Raw genomic sequence first — 24,208 nt, forward strand, 5'->3', positions numbered from 1 at the left:
AGAATTCGAAACAGCGAAAATATTGAATGAACTCAACGAGACTGTTGTATTATTTTCGACTTGTTAAAATAAATATGCAGCTCCTGTGTCTTGCAACCAATGCAGACAATTTTTATTTTGCATAAAAATACGCAAGTGATTGCTCTTGTAGACTGGAAAATGGACTTTTGGGTAGAATTTTTAGACGGTTGGTCAATTTTGATCGTTGCTGATCGAATTATAAGACACATTTAGATGCATCGGCGATTCTTGAATGAAGAATCAGGTACTTTGAAAGCTTATCATTTTTGTATGATGTGCCGGTAATTGTTAATTGCAGAAATGCGTGCAGAAACAATGTTGGCAACCTTATGTGTCACATAGAAAAATATACTTCTCGTACAATTTGATCGGCCATTATCTTAATTTCTCAGTCTTCGGCTTGTTAAATAAATTGCTTTGATTTTATCGGATTTTTATATATTTTTTAACAGTTTGTGTCTTGTTGTTGTTTTCACGAGAGAATTTTTGTATGTTTAACGCGAAAATCGTCGGAGAAAAGTTATGACCTTCCTGGAAACTGTTTTAAGAAAGTTGGCTTATCAACTCACTGTCTGATATTGTTAGTTTTTCTATCAAATTTGTAGAATTTATAGGTAGAAGTATATAGTTTAAGATGTTTAGTATTTAGTATTTTTCTATTAAAAAGAAAATCTCTTCTTTTTCTACAGAACATATAGAAAAAAATATTTCCAAAGTTTATTCCATATTCCGGTGTGAGATCTCTCAAACGAAAGACACTAATATCTTATGTTTAAACTAATGAGGGTATCTGTTGCTGAAAAACCGAATCCGAACTGTTTCCTTCAACAGACAACGTGTGTTTATTTTCAATATATACATATAAAAAATAATACTCTTACAAGTAGATGAAAATGTATGGATAACATTGATACAATTCGATATACCTAAATGGGTGGTCTTCGACAATGATGTGAAAAGATAGTCAAAACGGTGGCCATTCTCAACCTTGACATACTTTGCGTAAGATTTCTATTATCTAAATGTGCTATACTCCTCACAAATAGCTAAAAATGGTGTCATTAAATGGCAATCTTGCGAGCAGAATTAAATTATTAATGAAGCGATGCCCTGAACGTGTTCAGACGAATAAGGTAAAAGACGAGGTCGTATTAAAAAAATCCATTATGTTTAAATAAGTTATAAAAACGTTTAAAAATAATTAGGAAGTGCGTCGACCTAATTGTTCGAGGTTCCTAGGTTCTGAATTAGGAGCCGTTGATCTAGAATCTAGAATACAATTTCTGCATTATCGGTTGAATGGTTTTTAAGTCTCTAACATTCTATATTGGTCCCTTCGTTTCAAGCACCGACAATTTTATAACAAACTCTCGTTGTGTCTAATTCGATGTTAATACTTGCAACTTTCCACCTTAATACACTTGACGTCCGGTGGAATATCACGATACTATCAGACGCTTCTTTATCTTCTCTTAAAAACTAACATTGATTAGCTGACATCGAATATTTATCAGCATCGGTGGCAGATTATTGCACAAACGGTGGAGTCATTGATCCTAATTTTTTTGTTAACATGTTCGCTGCCCTCGTTACTGTGACGTCCACAACTTCACCGTTTACTCAAAGATAGTTAAAGCACTTTTATACACTGTCTAGTGTCATAGTTAGAGGTGTGCGAGAACCCAAAAATATCGGGAACCCGAAGGCCGGGTCGGGTCAGGTCGGGTTCCCGAAAATTTCGAGATTCCTGAAGGAATTGGGTTTCCCGAAAAAGTCGAGAATCTCGAAATTTTCCCAACCTGACCCGGCCCGACATTTCGGATTCTCGCACACCCCTATTCACAGTGGTAACCCCTTCCACTACAGCATCGAGTCGGAGCTAGAGATCATGTTATTAATTTCCTTTAAACCGAAACAAAATTCTATTTTGTTGTCAATATATAGCCTCTGGAGAATGCATAGGCGTACAGTAAATACAATCTTCCGTATTCTTCTTCTAAGATATTATAAACGACAAACAAATTCGAGTCACAGTAGTCGTAAAAATAAATCGTAGTGCAAAGGGCTAAGAGCATAACTAAGGGCTAAGGGCATAACTTTCTTCTGTTTCAATATTTTATAAGAGAGGTACGTTGCACTTTGACAACAAAGCTGAGCAACGAAACAAATAGCGAGCGTGTTAAACAAAAATTTAAAGGAACAATTACTGTCGCGTTTTCTTGCTTTCGCCCCTAATTTGATGAGTATAAACAGACTGCGGATTTTATGCATTCATGGGGATAACTAGTACAGTAGAACCTCACCCCTTGCACGGAACCGGACCGTATTAAAGACTATGTATTACTTTCGGCCTACTCAAATAATTAAGAAAAAAACGCGGACAACTTTTATGTCGCATAAAAATTCGCAGTCTAGATATAAAATTTCAGGCATGACCTATAAATATCATTTGATCTTAAGTGCAAGATCCGCCACTGCCAACTGGATTACGGACAGGTTTCGATCTTTCCCGAGACGGACAAGCGGAAGAATGTCCTCATCCGAAAAAGAAATGATGCTTCACGGGTGTATACGACTAAGCCCGTACTGTAGACTATTTTTGAAATGTATACAAAACGAGTAACAGGATCGTCAGACGGATATTTCGGTGGCAGGTGGTTGCTGCCAACCTCCGAACGCTCTGTCGATTTCTTTCGCCATGGCGATGGTTAGGTGGTCGTTGCCGGCGTTCGCTATAATCTGTGGAAAAAAAAAGTACCGTTACCAATTATATCGGGCAACAAAAACACGCGCGAACTGATATCGCGCTATCTCCAAAAGAAAGCATTTCAATTGCTAGTTTCGCTAATTTGTTTGTACTGCACGAGAGAGAGAGAGAAAGAGAGAGAGAGAGAGAGAGAGAGAGAGAGAGAGGGGAATCGTCGTCAAAAAAAGCCGAAGATAAGATAAAAAAAAAGTGATATCAAGAGGGTATTAACTGTGTACATATTCGACAGAGAGCAGAGCGACATTTTTTATCGGAACAACAGCGCGCGTGGTATTGATCGATTTGACGGGGAAAATAATTACTTGAATGCCGATGGGTAGGCCTTTGCTGTTCAATCCCATCGGACACTGGGTCACCGGAAGTCCTAGCACGTTGTAAAGCATCATGTAAGTGTAATTCGCGACCCTCGGGTACATTAGGTAACGGTAATGAGCCGCAGTGATGAACGACGGGTAAATTAATACGCCGTTGTCGCCTAGAACGTCCTGCAATCGCAAAATTTGTAATCTTAGATCTTATTGATCCAATGATAAAACTCCTTGAATTCTAATTCTTTTTTTTTGTGAAATTTTTAGCTGCGTATTCGTGACATTTTTCTGATTGAAGCGACTCCAAACATGACACAGTTTGGACCATATTTAATCGTTTGATCCACGTTGCAGTAGAACCCCGGATCATGTTGTACATGGATCGTTTTAGATTGAAATATTTGAAACACGTATTCGGATAATTTACATTAGTCTGGTCTCATTTAAATCCGAGTCAAGAATACATCGGTAAAGATTTCATTCAAAAAAATCATTAAAAACAAAAAAAGGTTTGTCGTTGATAAGATACATTTTGAAAAGAAGTTCAATATTTGTATTGATTGTTGTGATTTTGTGTGATCTTACCTCAAACTGTTTCTTCAACGACACTATCTTGCACGTCATTTTGTGCCGATAACCCTTCGGTAACTTTTCGAACATCCATTTCACCAATCCGTATGACAGTATCGACAAAGAGTATCTCGAAATGCAGAAGGCGTATTTCAGCGCCTCCAACAGGATTTTAATCGATGTCTGTAAAGTTAAATATTCAAGAGATAATTCACTAATTTTTCGGAACGCTTTGTGTATCGGACGATCTATGGCTAGATTGCGGATTTTATGAATACATATACGGTTGCGGAAAGTTACGCGATTTGTCAATTTTAATAAAGCCGAGCGGGATCTTTATTTCGCTTGAGACTTGATAAAGTGCTTAATCAGTTGTCAACAGATCTTCGTTGATTCCAGTTTCTATTTATTGGGCTATAAAAATTGATATAAGCATAAATATCCGCAGCCCATTCATAACGAACAAACGTAAATCTTCTCTGCGGTGTTAAGAAAGAATGGCCGGGCTTTAATTTATTCGATCGAACAACTTCCAGAGATGGCGAGAAGAATTTTATGGAGAATTCAATATTTTAAGATTCAGTAATCGAATTAAGCATCGCACTTTAATTACCATTGCTTCGAATTCGTTCGTGACGTCATCCACGTTCATGTTCAACAGAGAACGAGATGCTATGTCGAAAGCGTACTTCATATCGTTTAACTTTGCCTGCAACAAAGTTTCTTATACCGATATTTCTTCGAACATATTTATTATTCATTTTTGCATGTGGTTACGAACCTGTTGCACTTTGACGCCATACGTTGCTTCGAGATACTTCCTTAATTTGTGAATAGCTGTCTTCATATCGCTGTCGATGGCGGTGGTTATTCCACAACATTCTTCCAGATAAAAGAACTTAATATTTTTCAAAGACACCTGCACAACGCAATAATGATAAAATTTCACGGAACTTCCACAAAACAGAATAAGATTCCACAGGACTTTGTAACTTTCAAAGAAGTGTTACCTTTTGATTGAAACGCTGACGGACATCCTCCGAATCGCTTATGATACTCATCATTAAGGGAAGGTCATCCGCGTATCTGGTCATCGTGCCAATCGTGAAGTAATTGTTCCAATTCTGGTCCGTGGATACCGGCTTGTGACCGCTGCAGCTGATCATGTCTGTAATCGATCTCGTCTTGTTTCATCTCAAATTAAACTTCGTACAGAATATAATTACAGGGGAAAATGTTTCAATACCTCAACCACAGAGAACTTAGCACATTTAGTGACAGAATATAAAATGTCTAGGGGTGTGCGAAAACTCGAAATATCTGGTCGGGTTGGGTCGGGTCGGGTCGGGTCGAATCGGGATATGGAGGAAATACTCACGAGCTGTGGGTTTGTGACCAAAAACACCGCAACACATAGCCGGGTATCTGGCTGAGCCTGCAATATCCGATGCGAGACTCACAACGGACGCAGCAGAACCCAAAAGAGCACCCTGAAACAAAATAAAAAAGAAAATGAAAAATAGTGAACGCGTTTCTATGTCCATCTAGCCAATATTTTCATCAATTCAATTCGCAAGTAGAACAACTTTGCTTGACAACTGCATTCGTCTTCGAAACTTCACCGAACAAGCCGCCATATTGAACGCTTCGCGACTTGCACCGCTTCACCGCGCGTTGAAGTCACCGGCCGCTACAGGACTTCAAACACAGAATCTACCGATACTATTAATTTATCTCCGATCTAATCGTTATCAATTTACATTTGACTATCGAATAATCATATGCATATGGTTTGCAGCTTTAAAAAACAGTCCTGCACATAAAAATGTTTTTAGAATGTTTAACCACAGAGCTTTAGAATAATTTTTGTGGAAAATGAAATTAATTATAAAATGGCAGAATCAAGGTTCTGTAAAATAATCTTTAGTGTTAGTTTATGTATGACGAGTGACACGAACCTCGCCACCGGAGGAACCTCCTGCGATTCTGTTGGTGTCGTAAGGGTTCCAGGTGGTTCCGGTTACTCTATTGTTACTCTCCCAGGCTAGACACATTTCAGGTGTGTTACTGACGAGTAGAATAATCGCTCCAGCTCCTCTAACCCTGGTGACGACCACTGCATCCTCGTTCGCTTTGTCCGAAGTCTTTTTGTTCACGCCGACCGTGTGAGACATTCCTGAAAAGAAATATTAAAATTGAAGAGAATCTGCATCGGAATTTTTTCAATTCTAAACATCGAATGCTTCTAACTCTATAAATTCATCCTTGACCTTTTCACGCCTTAGACCGTCCTTTGAAAGATCAATACGATATAAAATCCCCTTTTCGAAAATGCGAAACTGTGGCAGAACGAAGCGAGACTAAACTAAGACTCTTCTAATAATTCTGCGAAAAATGATGATTTCGGTCAGTGTTATTGGAATTTGTGACTCGGTGCACAAGATAGGAATGCAGACAAAGTTTAATTGAGATTAGACATTGTCGGGTTCGGAGATTATCGAAGTCGGTCGAGCACAGCTGTGCCGCGTTTATATTTACACCTTCTAAACATGTGATTTTCCATAAAATCCGTAACCCAGCGATAACTCGTGTATAAATGACGCAGTAGGAGACAAGCGTGTCCGTGTACGTGATTCAAGTATGACCGAGCAGAGAGATTCGAGAAACGATTAACGGAGATTGGATTATGCTTCTCGGCTGCGGGAGGCTGACAAAGGGAACAAAGAGTCGGGGAATGTGTTACAAGAACGTTTACGGACGCCGAAAGTGCTAAGATGGTAGCTCGTTAGGACGTAGAAAGTTCAAACACTTCAATATTCGAGAGCCAACCGTTTGAAGCTGACACCATTCTCGATTCTTTTCCAACGCATAAAATACTCCGTTTCGTCAATAACGAATAAACAGTAAACCTCTGTGCATTTATAATAAAAATGGGTAGATGCGATCTCTAAGATTAAAAGAATTAAAAAATTTCATTATTTTCAGTTCATTGAAGTTAGTGAAGATAGAAAGAAATTTCTACTTGGCTCCTGCTTTTTGCAATTGAAGTAGACCATTTTTATCCATTAATTAATGGACTGTCAATGTTTATGCAAATTCCCATTTCCGTAGGTCATTTAACGAAAATCAAGCATTTTTTCCGACAGTCTCTTCATATAAAATGCAAATTCTATTAATTTTTGTTGACCTATACGTTCCTTTGTATTGTATAGCTCTGTGTATTCCATAAGTGCATTATGAACTTTGATTTGGTAATCGCGCACGGATTAGTATAATATACTGCGGTATTATACAACATTATGAAAACGATATGGGTTAGTAATTAATTAAGTCGAGGATCATTAATCACAGAAGCAGATTTTGTCTTCGCCTCTCGTCTTCTCTCGATTGAAGTGAACAGACTAGGATGCTTAGATGCGTATCTGAATGATGAATTAAGTCTTTCGAGGATTCCGGTGTTAATGTGACAGAGACATGTGTCAGTACGCAACAGCAATTACTCTATCAAACTTGAATGAATCTCTATCAAGCTAAAATAATGATTCTATTTCACCTAAATTAGTCACTCAGTACTTATTCGGTGATTCTACCCTTCTGCCTTACTTTCAGAAGATCCCAAACTCGCATGTAGGATAAAACAAGCTCGGGGTACGTTTGATAGATAAGTTTTATACACCTGCAACGGTGCTCCGAACCCATTCGTTTGCAGTATGCTAAACCGGTTTCGAGAGAGGGGAACCGTTCCTTTGATTTCTTGATTGTAACGTGTGGGAGACCATGGGCTTCATAACGTTACGCAGTACTAACCCACATAGTATATTATACTACGCTCGTTTTTTTCGAAATCTTGTTTCCATAATGCTTTTAGGTCCAATGACACACAGCAGTATTTCCATATGTTTTCTCATCGTTTATTAGAGAAATCCAAGAAATCGTTCAAGGATAGTTACTCTGAACAATCCAGACATCAACCTAATGTTTAATCTCTCCCATTGTCTTTCCCGTTTGGTATTTTACCCAATGCTTTTGTAAATGCGTAACATGCGTAAAAAAATTTCAAGATCAAAAATTAAGGGCGAAACAAACGTGTACCGTGTCCGACAATTGGTACAGACAATTTTTATTTAGCATAAAAATTCACTAATCACAGTACTATCGAATAGATTAGTTCGTGACTTGGTTTACGAATCACCCTGTAGAATAAGTTCCAAACTGAATTCGTGTCAATAGAATCCATTTTTCTTTGAAATAAGAGATTCTACGAGGAAGTTCGGCTGATCAAATTTTGTCCACCTGACACGTCCGACATCTTTGAATCACCCTGTACAATAATGTGCAAACACGGTCACGTAATTGAACCTCCTTCGGTTTCGTAACGTGAATATCGTATTCACAGGATTACGACATTGTTCAATTAATTGCACAAACCTTGCACGGCGATGCTTTCCTTGACCGTCATGGGAACACCAAGAAGAGGCAGATCGTGTGCCACTTCTGCTTCGGTTTTCGTGGTTACCGACAGAAATTCGTCGACCTTCCGCGCTTCTTCAATGGCTGAATCGTACCTCGTATCAACGATAGCGTTCAACATTGGGTTCACGTCCTTACATCTTTCTATGTACGCTTTGACCACCTCCTCGCTGCTGACCTGTAGAAAATGGACGAAAGAACAGAATTTATTTCAGATCCATCCTTCAACCTGCACCACCTATTTTGAACCTCTCTGTACTTTTGTATTCTTGCTTAAAAGAATTGTCGCCAATACAAAATCGAACAGAAAGAATTAATATAAAAATGTCTTTCAACTTGGACCACCAGTTTTGAACATCTCTGTACTCTTGTAGTCTCGTTTGAACATACAGAGAGAATTTACAAGCACTGTTTATAGAAAATATTCCTCAAATTGTCGTCAATACAAAATCGAACAGGAAGAATTGATTTAAAAATGTCTTTCAACTTGGACCACCAGTTTTGAACATCTCTGTACTCTTGTAGTCTCGTTTAAACATCCAGAGAGAATTTGCAAGCACTGTCCATAGACAATATTCCTCAAATTGTCGTCAATACAAAATCGAACAGAAAGAATTAATATAAAAATGTCTTTCAACTTGGACCACCAGTTTTGAACATCTCTGTACTCTTGTAGTCTCGTTTGAACATACAGAGAGAATTTACAAGCACTGTTTATAGAAAATATTCCTCAAATTGTCGTCAATACAAAATCGAACAGGAAGAATTGATTTAAAAATGTCTTTCAACTTGGACCACCAGTTTTGAACATCTCTGTACTCTTGTAGTCTCGTTTAAACATCCAGAGAGAATTTGCAAGCACTGTCCATAGACAATATTCCTCAAATTGTCGTCAATAGAAAATCGAACAGAAAGAATTAATATAAAAATGTCTTTCAACTTGGACCACCAGTTTTGAACATCTCTGTACTCTTGTAGTCTCGTTTGAACATACAGAGAGAATTTACAAGCACTGTTTATAGAAAATATTCCTCAAATTGTCGTCAATACAAAATCGAACAGGAAGAATTGATTTAAAAATGTCTTTCAACTTGGACCACCAGTTTTGAACATCTCTGTACTCTTGTAGTCTCGTTTAAACATCCAGAGAGAATTTGCAAGCACTGTCCATAGACAATATTCCTCAAATTGTCGTCAATACAAAATCGAACAGGAAGAATTGATTTAAAAATGTCTTTCAACTTGGACCACTAGTTTTGAATCTCTCTGTACTCTTGTAGTCTCGTTTAAACGTTCAGAGAAAATTTTCAAACACTGTCTGTAGAAAATATTCCTCAAATTGTCGCCAATACGAAAAGAACAGGAAGAATTAAGAAAAAATGTCTTTCAACTTGGACCACCAATTCTGAATCTCTCTCTAGCCTCATAATCTTACAAGAAGATCCAGAGAAAATGTTCAAACTCTGTCTGTGAAAGCAGAAAATGCTTCTCTGCCGTAGAAAATACTTCTCGAATCATCATCGAAACGAGAAGCAAAATTCCAAAGGTACAGGACGTTCCAAAAGTGGAGTCGTAGTTTCCAAAAGCAAGACTGATGGTCTGTTCAGTCAGTTTAGTTTATAAACAGGGTAACATGATTTTATCTGAGCAAAGAACAAGATGAACGTTGAAGAGGAACGTTGAGTGCACGTGATACTAATTTTGATCCAACCTGTATATTTGTAGGTCCCACGAACAAAGTTGCGATAAAATCAATCTTTGTTCGGCGAACGCGTCATGCTGAGAGACGCACTTTGACGTCGGTCGTATCCGTACCTGTTTTCTTCGAATTCGCTTGGCCAGCTCTGTCGCCGAGAGCAATAGCAAATGATTCCTGATCGGTGGCAGTTGCTTCCGTTTCCAGAAGCTCTGTAGCATGATAAGCGGCATGAGGATGCATTCCAGTAAGAACAGAATAAACTTCAGTATCTTCTGAAGCACCAGAGCGAACGTGTCCTGCGGAAAAGACGACGAATCGTTTACAATATAAATACATTAATACTAAAAATACCATCAAATGCTAAAAATATAACAAAGATGCTTTCATAAGAAATGATTTAATAAATATCCTTAGTAGAGCACGCATTACTGTTACTTTTATAGCTCGGTACGTTTAGTGTTGAAGCGGAATCAAACGAATAACAGAATGTTGAATTAAATTGATAGCGATTAATTATAATCGATATTGTTCTGCTATTTCCTGTTTCAGTGTTTCCTGATTAATTTAAAATTCCTCGAAGCTCTTTTATTTCACCGTTTATCGTGTGCTAATGAATGTTGGCGAAAAGTTATCGGGAATTATGTAAAGAAGAAACGCATTATCATAATTATTCTTGGATCAAAAATTGCCTGAAATAGTTTATTATCTCGTGAAATATTTATTGCGTGAATTCTCGAATTTATGAAACGACCAGTTTGATTGATAAAACGATTCACGTGCAACTAATATGGCACTATCTTCCGCAGTAAATCGTTGACACACACGCAACGGACAACGGTTCACCTAATTCCTCGAAAGTGTCGGGAAAAGTTCAATCTAATAATCGGCAGAATCGCGCCAATTGGCATTATTAAAGCAATCTATTGCACAGAGGTCTTTGACTTGCTAATGAGAAAGGATAGAGAAAACATCACAGCCGCTTATATTTTTTCTATAAGACTCGCTCATCGTAATGATCGTGGGTAAATTGTATAATAGTTGGTTGTAGCTAAAATTTTATTAATTTTTAATAATCCATTAAGATAATCATGATCGTTAATCAACTTATAATCATGATCGACCACGTAATTGTTCAACTTCGAAGCAGCAGAAATTGCCTGACATTTGTAAGCTTGCTAGCCGGAAGGAGGAAACAGTGATAAGATCACGAATAGAATTTTGTTAATTTTGTGGCCCTGAGATTTGTAATCAGGGACGTTGGCACACACGTGTTCATATATTTTCTTTTCAAATTAGAATTATTCGCGAAGAAAAACTTGCTAGCCAGTTGGGGAAATAGTGATAAGATCATGAATAGAATGTTTTTAATTTTGTAGCCCTGAAACTGATAATCACAGACACTGGCACATATATGTCCGTATATTTTATTTTAAATTAACACGTTGACCGCCACGTCACCCATATGTGGGTGAAGGAATTATTTGTCCAAGTTTTAAAATGAATTTTTACGTTAATATATTCATTGTACCAAATTTGGTTAGGATCTGTAAAATGCAAGAAAGTTGGAGGACTACTCAATATCATGTATTTAATTATTTTCAATTTTTATTTCATTAAATAACTTACTTTGATATTATGGAATTTTTGAGGCGTCTAGTTTGGCAGTCAAAGTGTTAAAAGAGAAAGTAAAAGAAAATTTTTTTAAGAAAAATAGAATCATTACAGACTCTCTGAACGACGTATGAAAGCACCGATAATATTCTAATCAAACAATAAATTATTACTTGTCTCTTCTTCAGGGAAGTAAAGCTCGGAAAATAAAGATTCTATCTCAATTTTTGTAACACGTAGCTCGGAAAATTTACAAACTCCGAGAGTCTCGCCACGCTAATTATGTTATCTGTGCTCTGCCAATTGAATGGCAACGGCAAATTGATATCCTCATTTCCACCATGTTTCTCGAAAGCACAACAGACATTTGTCATATTCCGCGATAATAAGCCCCGAAGGACGACGTCGTGCACTCCATCGTGAAGAAATCACGATGAAAAAGTCACAAGAGATAACAAATTAATCGATTGCTTGAACAAAAACGTTAATTGCACTGCTGCAACCGTTACAATTTCTGAAGCTATTTCCGTCTGCAGAAGATAGTTGAGCGTGAAAGGAAAACATTTTTTTTTTATTGCGCGTTCCATATTCACACTGTGCTAGAAACATCGCGTTCAGATTCTGCACAGATACGTTTTTTCAAATGTTTATTTCATTCCGACGATCGGATCTAGCCGACCATAACTCACAGAGTTCGTGTGGAGATACTTCGTGTAAAGTACCGGCAATGGATACAATACGAACTCCATGCTGCCTTTGTCTTTGTTAACTGTTTCTTCGGTGCGACCCAAGTGCTTCACGATTAGTTGCCGATCAATCCGAGCGTCGTTATAAATAAATCGTAAGTCTTGTACAGCGGAGAAGAATGTTATTAAATCATCGACTTATCACTGATTTGATAAGGATCACAATCTGAGCGATTACAGTCTGTCCCGATGCATTAGAAACGAAACTGTTGAAGTTTTCAGTCTTCTTTCATCTTTTCTTTCTGGATTTTATTCTAGACGATTGTTTGGATTTTTCGTTAATTTTCCACCACTTTGAACTAGTATATCTTCGACACGATTCCCACACTGATGCAATTGTTATTAAAATTGTTCTGTCAACATTACCATCTTTGGTACAGATACTATTATTGTCCTTGGTTAGAAAATGTTTCTATATTTCGCAGAGTCCATCGATTTTGCCGTATCTATATTTTTCTTTGGTTTTTTCTCCGTGAGGAGTCAACTATTATTATTATCGTTATTATTACTCGAATATCTATGTTTCACCACAAACGTTCGAACTGTTTTTACGGAATGTTAATGTCAATATTTATGCCGCATCCGTGCCTGAACACCCCGCCGGTCTCACCATTATCGCTCCGAGTGTGCAGATTCGCGCGAAACTCGACCAGGGACAGATCAGTATGTTGACATTCGTGCGAAACTAGGTGACCAGCTCGCAAGAAAGCGTGGACGAGAAAGAAAAAAGGAAGACGTTTCAACGATGTCTTTCCACCAAATATCGTACGTCATTCGGTAGTCGCGGCGCACACTAAACGGACCCAACACGCTTCCAGCATACTTAAATGAAAAACCAGCATGGTGGGGTGATTCGTAAAACCGGCAGACCGACCTTCTCGTACCCGGCCATCAAACGGATTAATGGTCACGAGCTTACCGAGTTATTGACATTCGTTGTTCTGGCATTCAATTGTTTCATTGGTCTACCATAGACTTCGTTACGTCGAAGAACCAGGCCATCTTCTTGGCCTGACCGAATACCGAAGACACATTCTTCATTATTTTTAGATGCACTTATTTTTAGATTTAGGATTTCATCTTTCTCTCATTTTCATGGATCATTCTAATTCGTTTCGATTTAGAGAAACTGGAATCGTTTATTTACCGCAAGATGTAAATAACTAATATGATTAATATGTTTTAGGAGACATTTTAGTTTATTTTTTTGTTTTGTTTTCCAAGTCCAATCTTCCTGTTTCACATCACAAAGGAAGAACTCGAGATCTGATTAAATTATTGGTAGACTGCGAATATTTATTCAAAATTGTCTGCATTCATTATAGGACCCAGGAGTCATTTAAAATAATGGCGCGATATTTTTAGATTCTTTAACCAGTTAACTGTGGAATTTAATTTTAAAAATCCCTCACGGCGTGTAATTAAAATGAAGCAATGACGAATATATACGTCGAATGCAGGCCAAATGATAAGAAATTAACAATTCATTAACGTTAACCGCACCGCAATAGAATCTTGGATGAAGTGTATACACGTCACACGCGCTTAACTGGTTAAAATGTTCCATTCTGCATTTTATCTACTCATTTTTGCCATAACTGCATAAAATCTGCAAGTATTTGCTGTCGCTGAAGTCGCCATGATTCTTTTTACCTCCTACAACAGGAAAGACATCATGACCAAATCCGGATCGATTAATCATGGTTGGCGGTCTCGATTAAAATTCCAATTTTAATCAAGGAGGAAATGGATTGACCTTTTCAAAATGTTACTTCCTGTTGCATTCATCGAGGGTCTTATTTCTCCAATCAAGTTGACGTCGCTTTTCCTCTGAAAGTTGTCGCAAATCGAGCAGACAATACGCATAATTCTCTTTAGAACGTCAAATTATTTTTCCCGCTTCGAACACTTCGATTCAGATGATTTTCAGTCGTGTCGTAGCGTACGATCGATAAGATTGAGAGTCTTCGTCGATCCTCAAACGTTGTACCACCGATTTCTATAAATTTAGCGTTTGCCTTGCGTGACTCTTTTTGTTTGCAAACAATTTCTCTGTGACGACCGAACGAAGTCGCATTTGCATTTGGCACATGTCGACATGCCGAATGCGGTCCGTTGCAACGACCTTCGGTACCATAAAAAAATACTCGAAACACGCTGACATTTAACAAACAAGCAAAGAATTCAGAGTTAAAATTCGGCATAACTTCGCTACGTTAGGATTGTGAATAAATTGGGTGTTAAATTAATTCATAGCTCTCACGTTCGATCAATTGTAACTTAATTTTGCATTCGAATCTCTTACTCGTCGTGCGTGAAGATTCATTAATTACTCATACGATGGAATAAATCCATAGGAAATCGTGAACGTTATTTTAGACAGCCGAATGTCTTTCAATTGTTTGCAAATAATCAATACGTTCGCGAGGAACGGGCTACAAATTAATTTGTACTCTTAATAACACTTTGACGTGCGTTTTTAAAAGTTAATTTTTGCCTTAACTTATTCGTGTCGATCGAATTTCATCGGAGTTTTCAAAATGTAGAAATCACTAAATTACTTTCATTTTGTAGAATTTTTAGGGTGGTAGCTCACGGTAGTCAACGCGCTAAAGAGACTTCAATGTCCGCCATATTGGCGAAGAATGCGATGTGATCGAAGATTGCGTTACTGAATAGACAATCTATTCTTTTTCATGAAAAACAAATACTTTTTTTTGCCCACACGGCTTCTCTATTAGTGGCAGCTCATTATGCGAGAAGAGTTGGAAGCACTTCGCGAGATGGTAGATCAAAAAGTGTAGATCGTCCGTGATCCACCGAGTGTAGCTCGGCTGTGCCGCCATTTTAACATAGTTTAGAGATTATAGTGAGCGGCTGTGTTGTAAGACAGCAAATAAGAAAATGCTCGTTTCGCTTAAGGTCGTCAGTCATTTTCATTCCAGCACTATATATGTACCGGGTAGTGAAAAAATCATTATCCATCGTTGCTGAGTACGTGTGTGATTCATGAGCTATGAGAAAAGGTTATACTGTTCGGTGTCCTGTACAGTCTTCGAAATTTAATTAAAATATTACATTTTAACTCATTAGAAATTGAGGGGTAGTCTGCGCACTGTTTCAAAGGTCGTTGCGTATTAATTATTTCTGTTTTTCAAAGCTGGGATTATTTAATAACGACGACTTAATTGAAGGATTATTGAATAATTGGAGGATCACTTTGCGAAGTACATAATTTTTAATACATCCTGTATATTATTTAAGACGAAAAAGAGGAGGTGTAATAAAAATTGTGGAAAACTAAATTGCAAACATTAAGAAGTGATTTAGTTAAAATTGTTTGCAAAAATTAGTGAGTATGATCTGGAAACTTTGGAAGAGCCTGTGGTTTCACGCGAACAGAATTTATGGAAATTTGAATTTATGATCACAAGAACCATTCGTCTTACAGGTGTCTGTGATTCACAGGACTTCCTCATGATAGATGAGACGTTCAATTTTTGGGTTTCAAAAGATTTCTACATTTTCACGACGAATTATTATCAACCGGTTATTAACAGGATATTAGATTCTTTCTATCGGTAATAATTCTATGGTAATAAATTCGGATTTCTGCTGGTTCTGTCGAAATTTATTTCCTGCAAGTGATTAATGTAAACTAATTTAAAACGTATCCCATCGCGAACCATAAATAACACATCCGACAACTTAATCGACTGAAAAGTAAAACTGAGAAGCGAACAACTTGTTAATGCAAAATACACTCGATTTACGAGTATTATTTTTTTATACGGAGGAGTACCAAAAAATAATTTAGAAAAGCACGACACGACAAAGGGTGGGGGAATAGGGAGCGCGGTAGAAGGGGAAATTCTGTGTATGCCCGGAACAAGAAAATCGCTGCCCGTACGGGCAAACTCTGAACAGCTCTGCTGTAATGTTTACATAGTACTCTGACGTTTTACCTAATCATTTATCGCATGTACATATTTTACGTGTGCAAAATAAGTTCGTTCGACCTTCCAACCACTATGACTTCGCAAAACAAAATCGCACAATAGCCCACCTGAACTCATTTTAAAAAGTGAAGCTTCTACTTTCACGCCCCTGAACTGGATATTTTCGAAAGCCTCTTTACAGGAAAAAAAATCGAGTAGAAAACCTAAAGTTGGTTCTAAACAATTATACGAACTCGAACGACTCTGCGGACTTAAACAAATTCTGTTCGAAGAATTGTTTTCTGCACTCAAATAGCACTCAACAAATGAAACAACAATTTATGGATACCAATTTCGACAGACATGCCGCTATCCGGGGAATTTGGGAATTTTGCGTAACATGTTGGCAAAATAAATAGTAAAATTATAAAATTCAAGTTTTCAATGGAAAAATGCCGGCCCTCTGAATGTCATATTTCATTGGACTGAGATTATTTTTGGTGGCGCCCCAGAGTCGCCGTTCGAAAGCAAAGGGTGAAAATATCACTGTCCCGCGATCAGTATCGTTTGCGTGTCGTGTCCGATCGACGTAACACGAACGAGGTAACGCGGCGCGTTATTTGAGTTAAACACGTGAGCGAACGTGTGAAAACGCGCTGGCCCTGTTGAGTGCACTGTGGCGCAACCGTGCACATGCAATTCCACGTGGAGCCGCGAAGTGCCCAAGCAAATTCTTTGCACGCGCCGCCCATCGGCGGAACAGAGAATCCTCTTCGACGGGCGACCGAACGGAACGAGAAACACAACCAGTGACGTAAAATCGGTCGGCCGGGGATTTCGCAACCGCGCACAATGCATTGACTCCGTTTCGGAGCACGGTGAATCATTCGGGAACGATAACAATTCAGTTTGCCTCTTTTATCAGGTCGTTGCATACGAAACGCCCGGTCTTCGAATGCAAATGTTGTGAATATAAATGTTATGCGCTCATAACGAAAATGGGTTGCTGCAATTTAATACAGAAGATAAGCTAAAACGATTAAAGAAGGCGTACGTGGCTCCCATCTATTGCAAATAATACAGACCATTAACAATAACCATCCTATAAACAATTTTGTATATTTCAAGCATTTCCTTTTGTTTTTTTCAAACGAGTCGTATCTTTCGTAGTTTATTATCAGCAAGTTAGTCAAGACAGTGTATAATAAGCTCCATTTGACCTAATATGCAAAAAGAATTTATCTATAACATTGCATCGTGCTCGCATAAATTACAAAACACTGTCAAGCTGTCCAATAACAATATTAGCTTCACTGGAATAAATTTCTGAAAATGGTCTACCTATCTTACGTCGAAAATGTTGATACAGGGATCGCACTATGATTACAAGCGAAGAGTATTTGTCTTCGAGCGACCTGTGTTTCGAGAAGGAAGAGTTAATAATAAAAGTAAATCGCTAATCGATCACCGTTCTTCAAGTTCAGAGTCAGTTTGCGATGATGCAAGAATGACATAATGACGAGGCCAAGTACAGAATCGTTAATGAGCATACATCCTTTAAATGTGGAATGAAAATTTCGAATAGTTTAAAGGAAAAAATTTGAGCGTGTGACTCTTGAAATTAAAATTCAATTAGTCGCGCCGCGGTGTGGTATTGATTTTAAAGAATGAGAAAAGACCGTTGAAAATAAGGAGCCTGAAGAATCGCGCTGAAAATATGATCAACACTAAAACGGTTCGAAATAAGCTAGGAATCGGGAAGAGGAACACTGCGGAAATGAATGTCAACGATAATCGCGAATCGAATAGAAAGCGCAGAGTTCGAGAGATCCTAATCAGAGAATCGTCAAGCAGTCTGGTATTAGACGGAGGAATGCAGAAGACCTAGTCAGTCGAGAATTATCGAGGAAGGGAACGATTACAGGAAATAGCATGCTGTTTCGGAATTTACGTCCAATGTCTGATTACCTAGGAAATGATTGGATCACTGATTGTGGTCGATCAAAAAAAGAAGGTCGGAGCAAAACTGAAATGCGCGTGTTAAACCGGGGACGTCAATCGAGATGCAAACCGCGAACTGCGCAGTCGATTTACAAATTGAAAAAAGCGAGTCGCGCAGACAATTTCCAAATTGCTTGCGCGACGTAAACTACGTCGCCGATTTGAAAATCGAACAATCTGCCAAATGCAGTCAATTTTAAAATCGAAAAATGTGCACTGTGGAAATATTTGAAAATTGCGCAACGCGAACTACGTCGTCCTTTTTAATATTGAAAAATGTGGACAATGGAGTCAATTTTTAAATCGAAAAACGTGAACTATGAAGCCGATTTTAAAATTGAAAAATTCATAATTCACCGCTCGATGATTCTTCGATCCTTGCGCGTTGTGATTGATAGTGCCTTAATTACTTGCCGCTCTAGCCCCTACTCATTGTCAATGGTAAACTCTATTGTAAAATCCACATTTATGCAGGATAGTATCAAACTTATGTAAATGAACAAAAACAGACAACGCAAGACTGAGACGACATGAAAAAAAAACAAAGCCGCGCAAGAAGCAAATGACGAGTAATACAAGTCTCGTACTGGTCTGAACAAAAACTGTGCTGGAGAAGTATATCCAGGAAAACAGCTCGTACATACATGCAAAGTAATGTGTGTACTATGAAACTAATTCATACTATCTCGCGATGACAATTATATATTTTATAAAACTCGATGTTAATTAAATAGGTGATTATACTCTAATCATGTATTTTAACACCTCAGCCTGTAACGTGTCCGACTCGACGTTTGCGTCAGAATGGTGTAACGTCAGTGTGTACAATGACGAGCCACGCTTGTCGTGAAGTCCGAAACAACAATTATAAAGATTTAATTTGCGGGATTTGTGTATTTTGCGATGGCCGACGACCAAGTTGTTTGCAGCTGCAATACTCTTTTTCTGTTCGATCACTACACGAGGAATAATAATTCGATACGAGTCCAAATCTATTATAGCACTATTTTTTTAACGAAATTATTATAGTTCAAATGTTGACATTTTCTCGAAATATTATTAATCGAATAATTTCCAATGCATCTTGGAGTCTCATTCTAACGGGGTCCGTAGTTCTAATGTTGTTGAGCAGAATAGAAAATCGGTATTATGTCGCGAGGGGTGAATGGATCTTGAATGACTTCAAGACGAGCTACGCATTGCGGAAAAATCGCGACTAAACGAGATACCTCTCGAATTTCGAAAGCACTCGCGGGCGTTCTGAAACTCTCGGGCGGTCCGAAACCGATCGGGCTCGACTAAAAACGATATTCTACTTGCCGCACCACGTAAATTCCCATTTCGATCCGGTAAATATCACCAGGACACACCACCGGTCACAGAATCACCGTGCTGAATGTTCGAGTGGCCACGGCGCGGCGACATGCAGCCGAGAAAAACGAAACGCGTCGCGTAGCACATAACAACTTTCTCAAAAGCCGAATTCATCATCCGGGCCAACAGTTCTCGCTTTCCGTTACTTTCTCGAGCCACATCCGAGACGACCGTCCTTTCTCTCTTCCCTGGCTCTCTCTCTCTCTCTCTCTCTCCCTCTCTCTCTTTTTCTCTATATTTCTCTCTTTGTCTTCTCTCGTCGCCCATCGTCGATCGACGTCGAAAACGAGACTCGGTGGACAGATGATCGAACTGTCGATCGAGCGTGTTCCGATTCAGAAGATCGCGATCCAAAAGACCTCGACCTCGACCTTAACCGCCTCGATCTGTTATCAGTTGAATTCTTTAATGCAGTGATTCCCAAAGTGTGTCTATAAACTCGCGACGCCCTCGACTTCCGCTCGCCGAGCTGCAGAAATTGATCGCGTGGGAGGGTGGCCGACAAGAGAGAATCGCTATGCTTCGCGATTCGACGATTTTCCGCGTTAACGGCGTAACAACGCCCGGTGCCAATTTTTTAATAAAGACGGATCGTTTCTCGGTTGAAACTAGTCGAAAGTTTTACGAGGGAGATTGGCATTCGCATACTTGCGCGTGTCGTCGTCGGCAAATGGGGAGTATAACGAGACTCCGTGTTAAGATAGATTAGAGTATCGGTTGGTACCGATTTTTTAATTCAACTGGTTCTCGGCGGAAATTGGACAAAAGTTTTATTAGCTCCATTGACATCCACTGTCTTGCGTTTTTTTCTAATAATTTAACGGTTCAACAATCTGTTTTATTAACATGGAATAGTATAGTTGATATCGATTTTGTTTAATAACACTGTTCATTTTTTTTTGTTTGGAACTAGATAAAATTTTCATTCCAAACCGATAGCTGCTGGTTTGCATATGTCGTCGCGCTGACGGACATATGAATAGTTTAAACACTTCTACAATTTTTTTACTAACTTGCGTCCACGTCAATTTCGTTTAAAAAAAAGCTGTTCATTTCTCGCTCAAAATTAAATGTGTTACTATCGCAAATGGTATCTGCAGTTTTGCATATATGTCGCCGCGCTGGTGGACAATTGTAGTTTGGCACTTCAACGATTTTTTATATGAAAAGTAGAAGAGTAGTTGATGCAAATTTGTCCAATACAATTGTTCATTTGTCGTTGGGAATTAAATTGAACATTTTAGTAGCATAATCGATGTTTGGGATCGTAAAAGAGAAACTAGTGGACTGTTTTCGTGAACACATTAGAAAATTCCGCATTCGTTAAAAATAGTATACAAGTTAGGTAAATTAGAGCCGGGGATGGCAATCGGATGATACTAAACATATTCCGCTCAAACTGGTCAGGAATAATGAGGTCAACAGGATGAGACGCGGAGCGTCTGCTATTACTCGTCTTGCCAATTCTGGCAATTGTATCGCAGCCAGAGGGTCCGATTTCTAAACTCTGTAAGTGGTCGTGAAACTGTTAAAAATTAATCGACGAAATCTCGAATCGAGTTACCATTTAAAGAAATTACTTGTTCGGCAGTATTCTCGACTCCCACTTCTGAACCAGTGTAGGGTAAGGGACCCAATTATTGTGGGGGCGCCAATTACTGTGCCTATATTAATTATATTTATTTTTAAAGCATAACAAATGTTAAAAAAGAGAATATGAATATTAAATTTTTTCTTTAAAATCAGTTAAGATATAGAGTGAACCACGAATCGTGACCAGTGCAGATTACTCTGTTATTAGCAGTCTGATGTTTTTTAAAAATGTTTTTATCAGATATAGCATAGTTTCAAGACAGCTTTCACGTGATTATAGCAAATTTTTTGTCAACTACTTTTTTTCATGATTGTTCAAGGTCACCTTCAATTTTTTGCAAATACACCTATAATTTTTTACGCCTATCTTTTAGAGGATTTCACGACGAATTCGGCAAGTATCATAATATAACATGCGTTACTTTTTTTATCATCTTGGTCGCGAAAAGATTAAAGAAATACATATTCTATATAAAATAGAACTGCAATGTCACAAAGAGTATCGTATGCTACGCCACTGTACGCGTTCCGGTGTTGTTGATAGACCGAAAGTATTGATTTCAGCTCTTGCCTACTGTTTGTAAACATTTCGTTCTGTACATTCGAACACTTAAAAGAATGTTTAGCACTTTCTATGACCCCTGCACTGATAGTCGAGCACACATCTGCAATTCTCTGTAAATCTGGAAATCGTGCAGCGTATAGCTGTTGAGCTAACACTGAATTACGCCCGCACTCTCCGTAAATCAAAACCATCTTTAACTTTTCGTCGATACTGTAACCCATTATGAAACGTGTACACGTACGAATACCGCAAATACTACTAACTATTCACTTATTCAGATATCAGTAGACGTGTTCCAATGTACAGAACGAAATGTTTACAAACAGTAGAAATCCTCAACGAGCATTTCGTAAATTGTTTTGGAACATTATCGGAAATTATCGTTGTACGTTCCTTACAACTATTCTTGTACATTTTTACCACGTTCCTCCAAATTATTCCAGTATAATCTTGTAAATTATCGTCACATATTTTTATGAATTACTTTTATATTGAATTAATTTTTGTAAATCACCGTTGTTGATTCTTCAAAATAATTTCGTACATTTTCGTACATTGTGTCACGTGCTCCACTAAATTATTTTCATATATTTTTGTAAACTATCATCGCGCACATCCGTGAGTTATTTTTACAATACATTTTTGTACATTATGTGCTGTCGCGTGTTCCAGTAGATGATTTTGTAAAGTTTTGTAAATTAGCGCGTTAGGAATTATTTTTAACAACTATTTACCGTCGTGCATTCTTCTATGTTCTTAAAAATCATTGTCGCGTGTATTCCTTCGTTAAATTATTTTCGTACAACGCTGGCGATGCGTTACAATAAATATTTTTACATTTTGCAAGAGTGAATTATTTTTTGGTTAAATTATCTTTGCACAATTTTAACAAATGTCCGCGGTGCATCCTTGTGAATCGCGTCGCAGCCTAAATAGCGTCGGAACCCGATACTCATTTATCCGAACCACCGTCGTGGGTTGTTGCAAATTCGCGAAATTTTTTCTTGCTGTTCCCGGCGCGAGATTTTGGAATCTAGCACGATTGGATAGTAACCGTTAGATTGTCCGAAACACCTGCATGTTTGGCACTGCTCTGATGTTTACCATTCTACAGACGATCCGGGACGTGATCTCCACGTGGATTTCGCGATCGACAGGCGTCGTGCCGGGGTACGGTGAACGGCAAGTGGACGACTAACACTGAACTGGTCAGGTACGAAAAGAAAAACTATTCCCCCGTCTGTTCGAGAGGGGGTCGGATTAATTGCCCCTCTGGACTCTAGAAGCTGCCGCGTTCATCCTCCCTCCACTACCCCTACCCGTTCCCAATGACGACGGCGCATCGTCTGCCGAGATAATTAAAGATATTTCAAGCAGTTTTTTTTTTTTGTCTTTGTGTTCCCATGATCGTTGTAATTTTAGATCCGTTCGGTATCGAGCACCTTGCCCAGTAACGATCTCACGCAACGATCCTCGGCGTTTCTCAAAATCGCTACCGAATAAATAGTACCTCGTATCCGCGTCATCGGTACGACCAACCAAACAAAACAGAATGACAATCTTTTCCGCTCGAATGACGGCTCTGCGATGTCGCTAAAAATTTCCATACCAATATTCAAACCACTATTTACTAAATTTGTTTTTATCTAATACATCCCTTAAAATGCAAGTGTTGAATGAGCGAGTAAAATAGTAACATTACTACAGCATTGCCTTTGCTTAGCAAAGATATTGGCAGATGTCTCGACTGCAATAAATAATGATACATACTTCATGAAAAGTATAAAAATTGTTAATGTTCATTTTAATCTTGACAGACGACGACTGAACTTTACTTCTGTTAATGAAGACGATAATGACAATTTTCTCATATCGTGTAACGAAAATAATAAGCTGACACGAACGTCACAGAACGGAAAGATAATTCTGGAAAATATCTGCTGGTGATGTCCAAGTCCAAGAAATCATCACTTGGCTGCTCAGTTTCTGACGATCAATATTAATTAGCAGCAAAAAAAATATATGTATATTGAAATAAATCGGTAAACGAAACCGTAATATTAAACAAAATTGAAATCCGTTGTCTCCCCCAAAAACAAACAATTTTGAGATTATGTTTCACCGATTCTGTGACTTCCGTGCTCCAAAATGGTAGCAAGAGCTCCCAAAAGAGGAATAAGATAAAATGGCGCTGTCTTGAAATTAGGGGAACATATTTTTCTAGTAATTAGTTTGAACATCCACGACAGACTGGTTATTCTTAAACGATGAAACGGTTGAGACCTGCAAAAAGGTCTCGCTGATAGTCGGTTTCGCTGATTAGAAAATTCCCAGCTTCGAAGAAACTGAGCACAAAGATTTAGCGCGGATATGATTTATGTACTGTCGCGGAATTTAGTCGAACATGTCAAAATCGCGCAGTAAATCATCACCTTCTTCGAAGACTCGCTTCTGTTTAGATAATTCGTTAGCGTCCCGAACGTCTGCGACGGCTGTTTTGAATTTTCGAATCTTGGCAACTGTCTGAACCGTTCAGTGACTCGGG

General features: G+C 38.3%; 1 protein-coding gene across 7 annotated transcripts; it reads right to left on the reverse strand.

Moving 5' to 3' along the window:
• Positions 1 to 839: 839 nt before the first annotated feature.
• On the reverse strand, positions 840 to 22,908 carry LOC143353415 (fatty-acid amide hydrolase 2-like). 7 transcript variants are annotated; one of them, XM_076786735.1, is made up of 12 exons: positions 22,768 to 22,908; positions 9,952 to 10,131; positions 8,095 to 8,314; positions 5,625 to 5,842; positions 5,045 to 5,156; positions 4,677 to 4,834; positions 4,448 to 4,585; positions 4,280 to 4,375; positions 3,682 to 3,849; positions 3,091 to 3,273; positions 2,646 to 2,760; positions 840 to 1,601 (listed from the first exon to the last, which is right to left on the reverse strand). In XM_076786735.1, exons 1-11 carry the CDS (start codon positions 22,768 to 22,770, stop codon positions 2,653 to 2,655), a joined length of 1,584 nt encoding a protein of 527 aa, XP_076642850.1. In that variant the 5' UTR covers positions 22,771 to 22,908; the 3' UTR covers positions 840 to 1,601; positions 2,646 to 2,652. The 7 variants fall into 7 exon arrangements, with proteins under 7 accessions (XP_076642850.1, XP_076642854.1, XP_076642852.1 ...); XM_076786739.1 differs by having other exon boundaries at positions 22,738 to 22,853; XM_076786737.1 differs by having other exon boundaries at positions 22,718 to 22,826.
• Positions 22,909 to 24,208: the final 1,300 nt, after the last annotated feature.

The sequence above is a fragment of the Halictus rubicundus genome, chromosome 4 (assembly GCF_050948215.1).
Source record: "Halictus rubicundus isolate RS-2024b chromosome 4, iyHalRubi1_principal, whole genome shotgun sequence".
In the NCBI taxonomy this organism is placed as follows: Eukaryota; Metazoa; Arthropoda; class Insecta; order Hymenoptera; family Halictidae; genus Halictus; species Halictus rubicundus.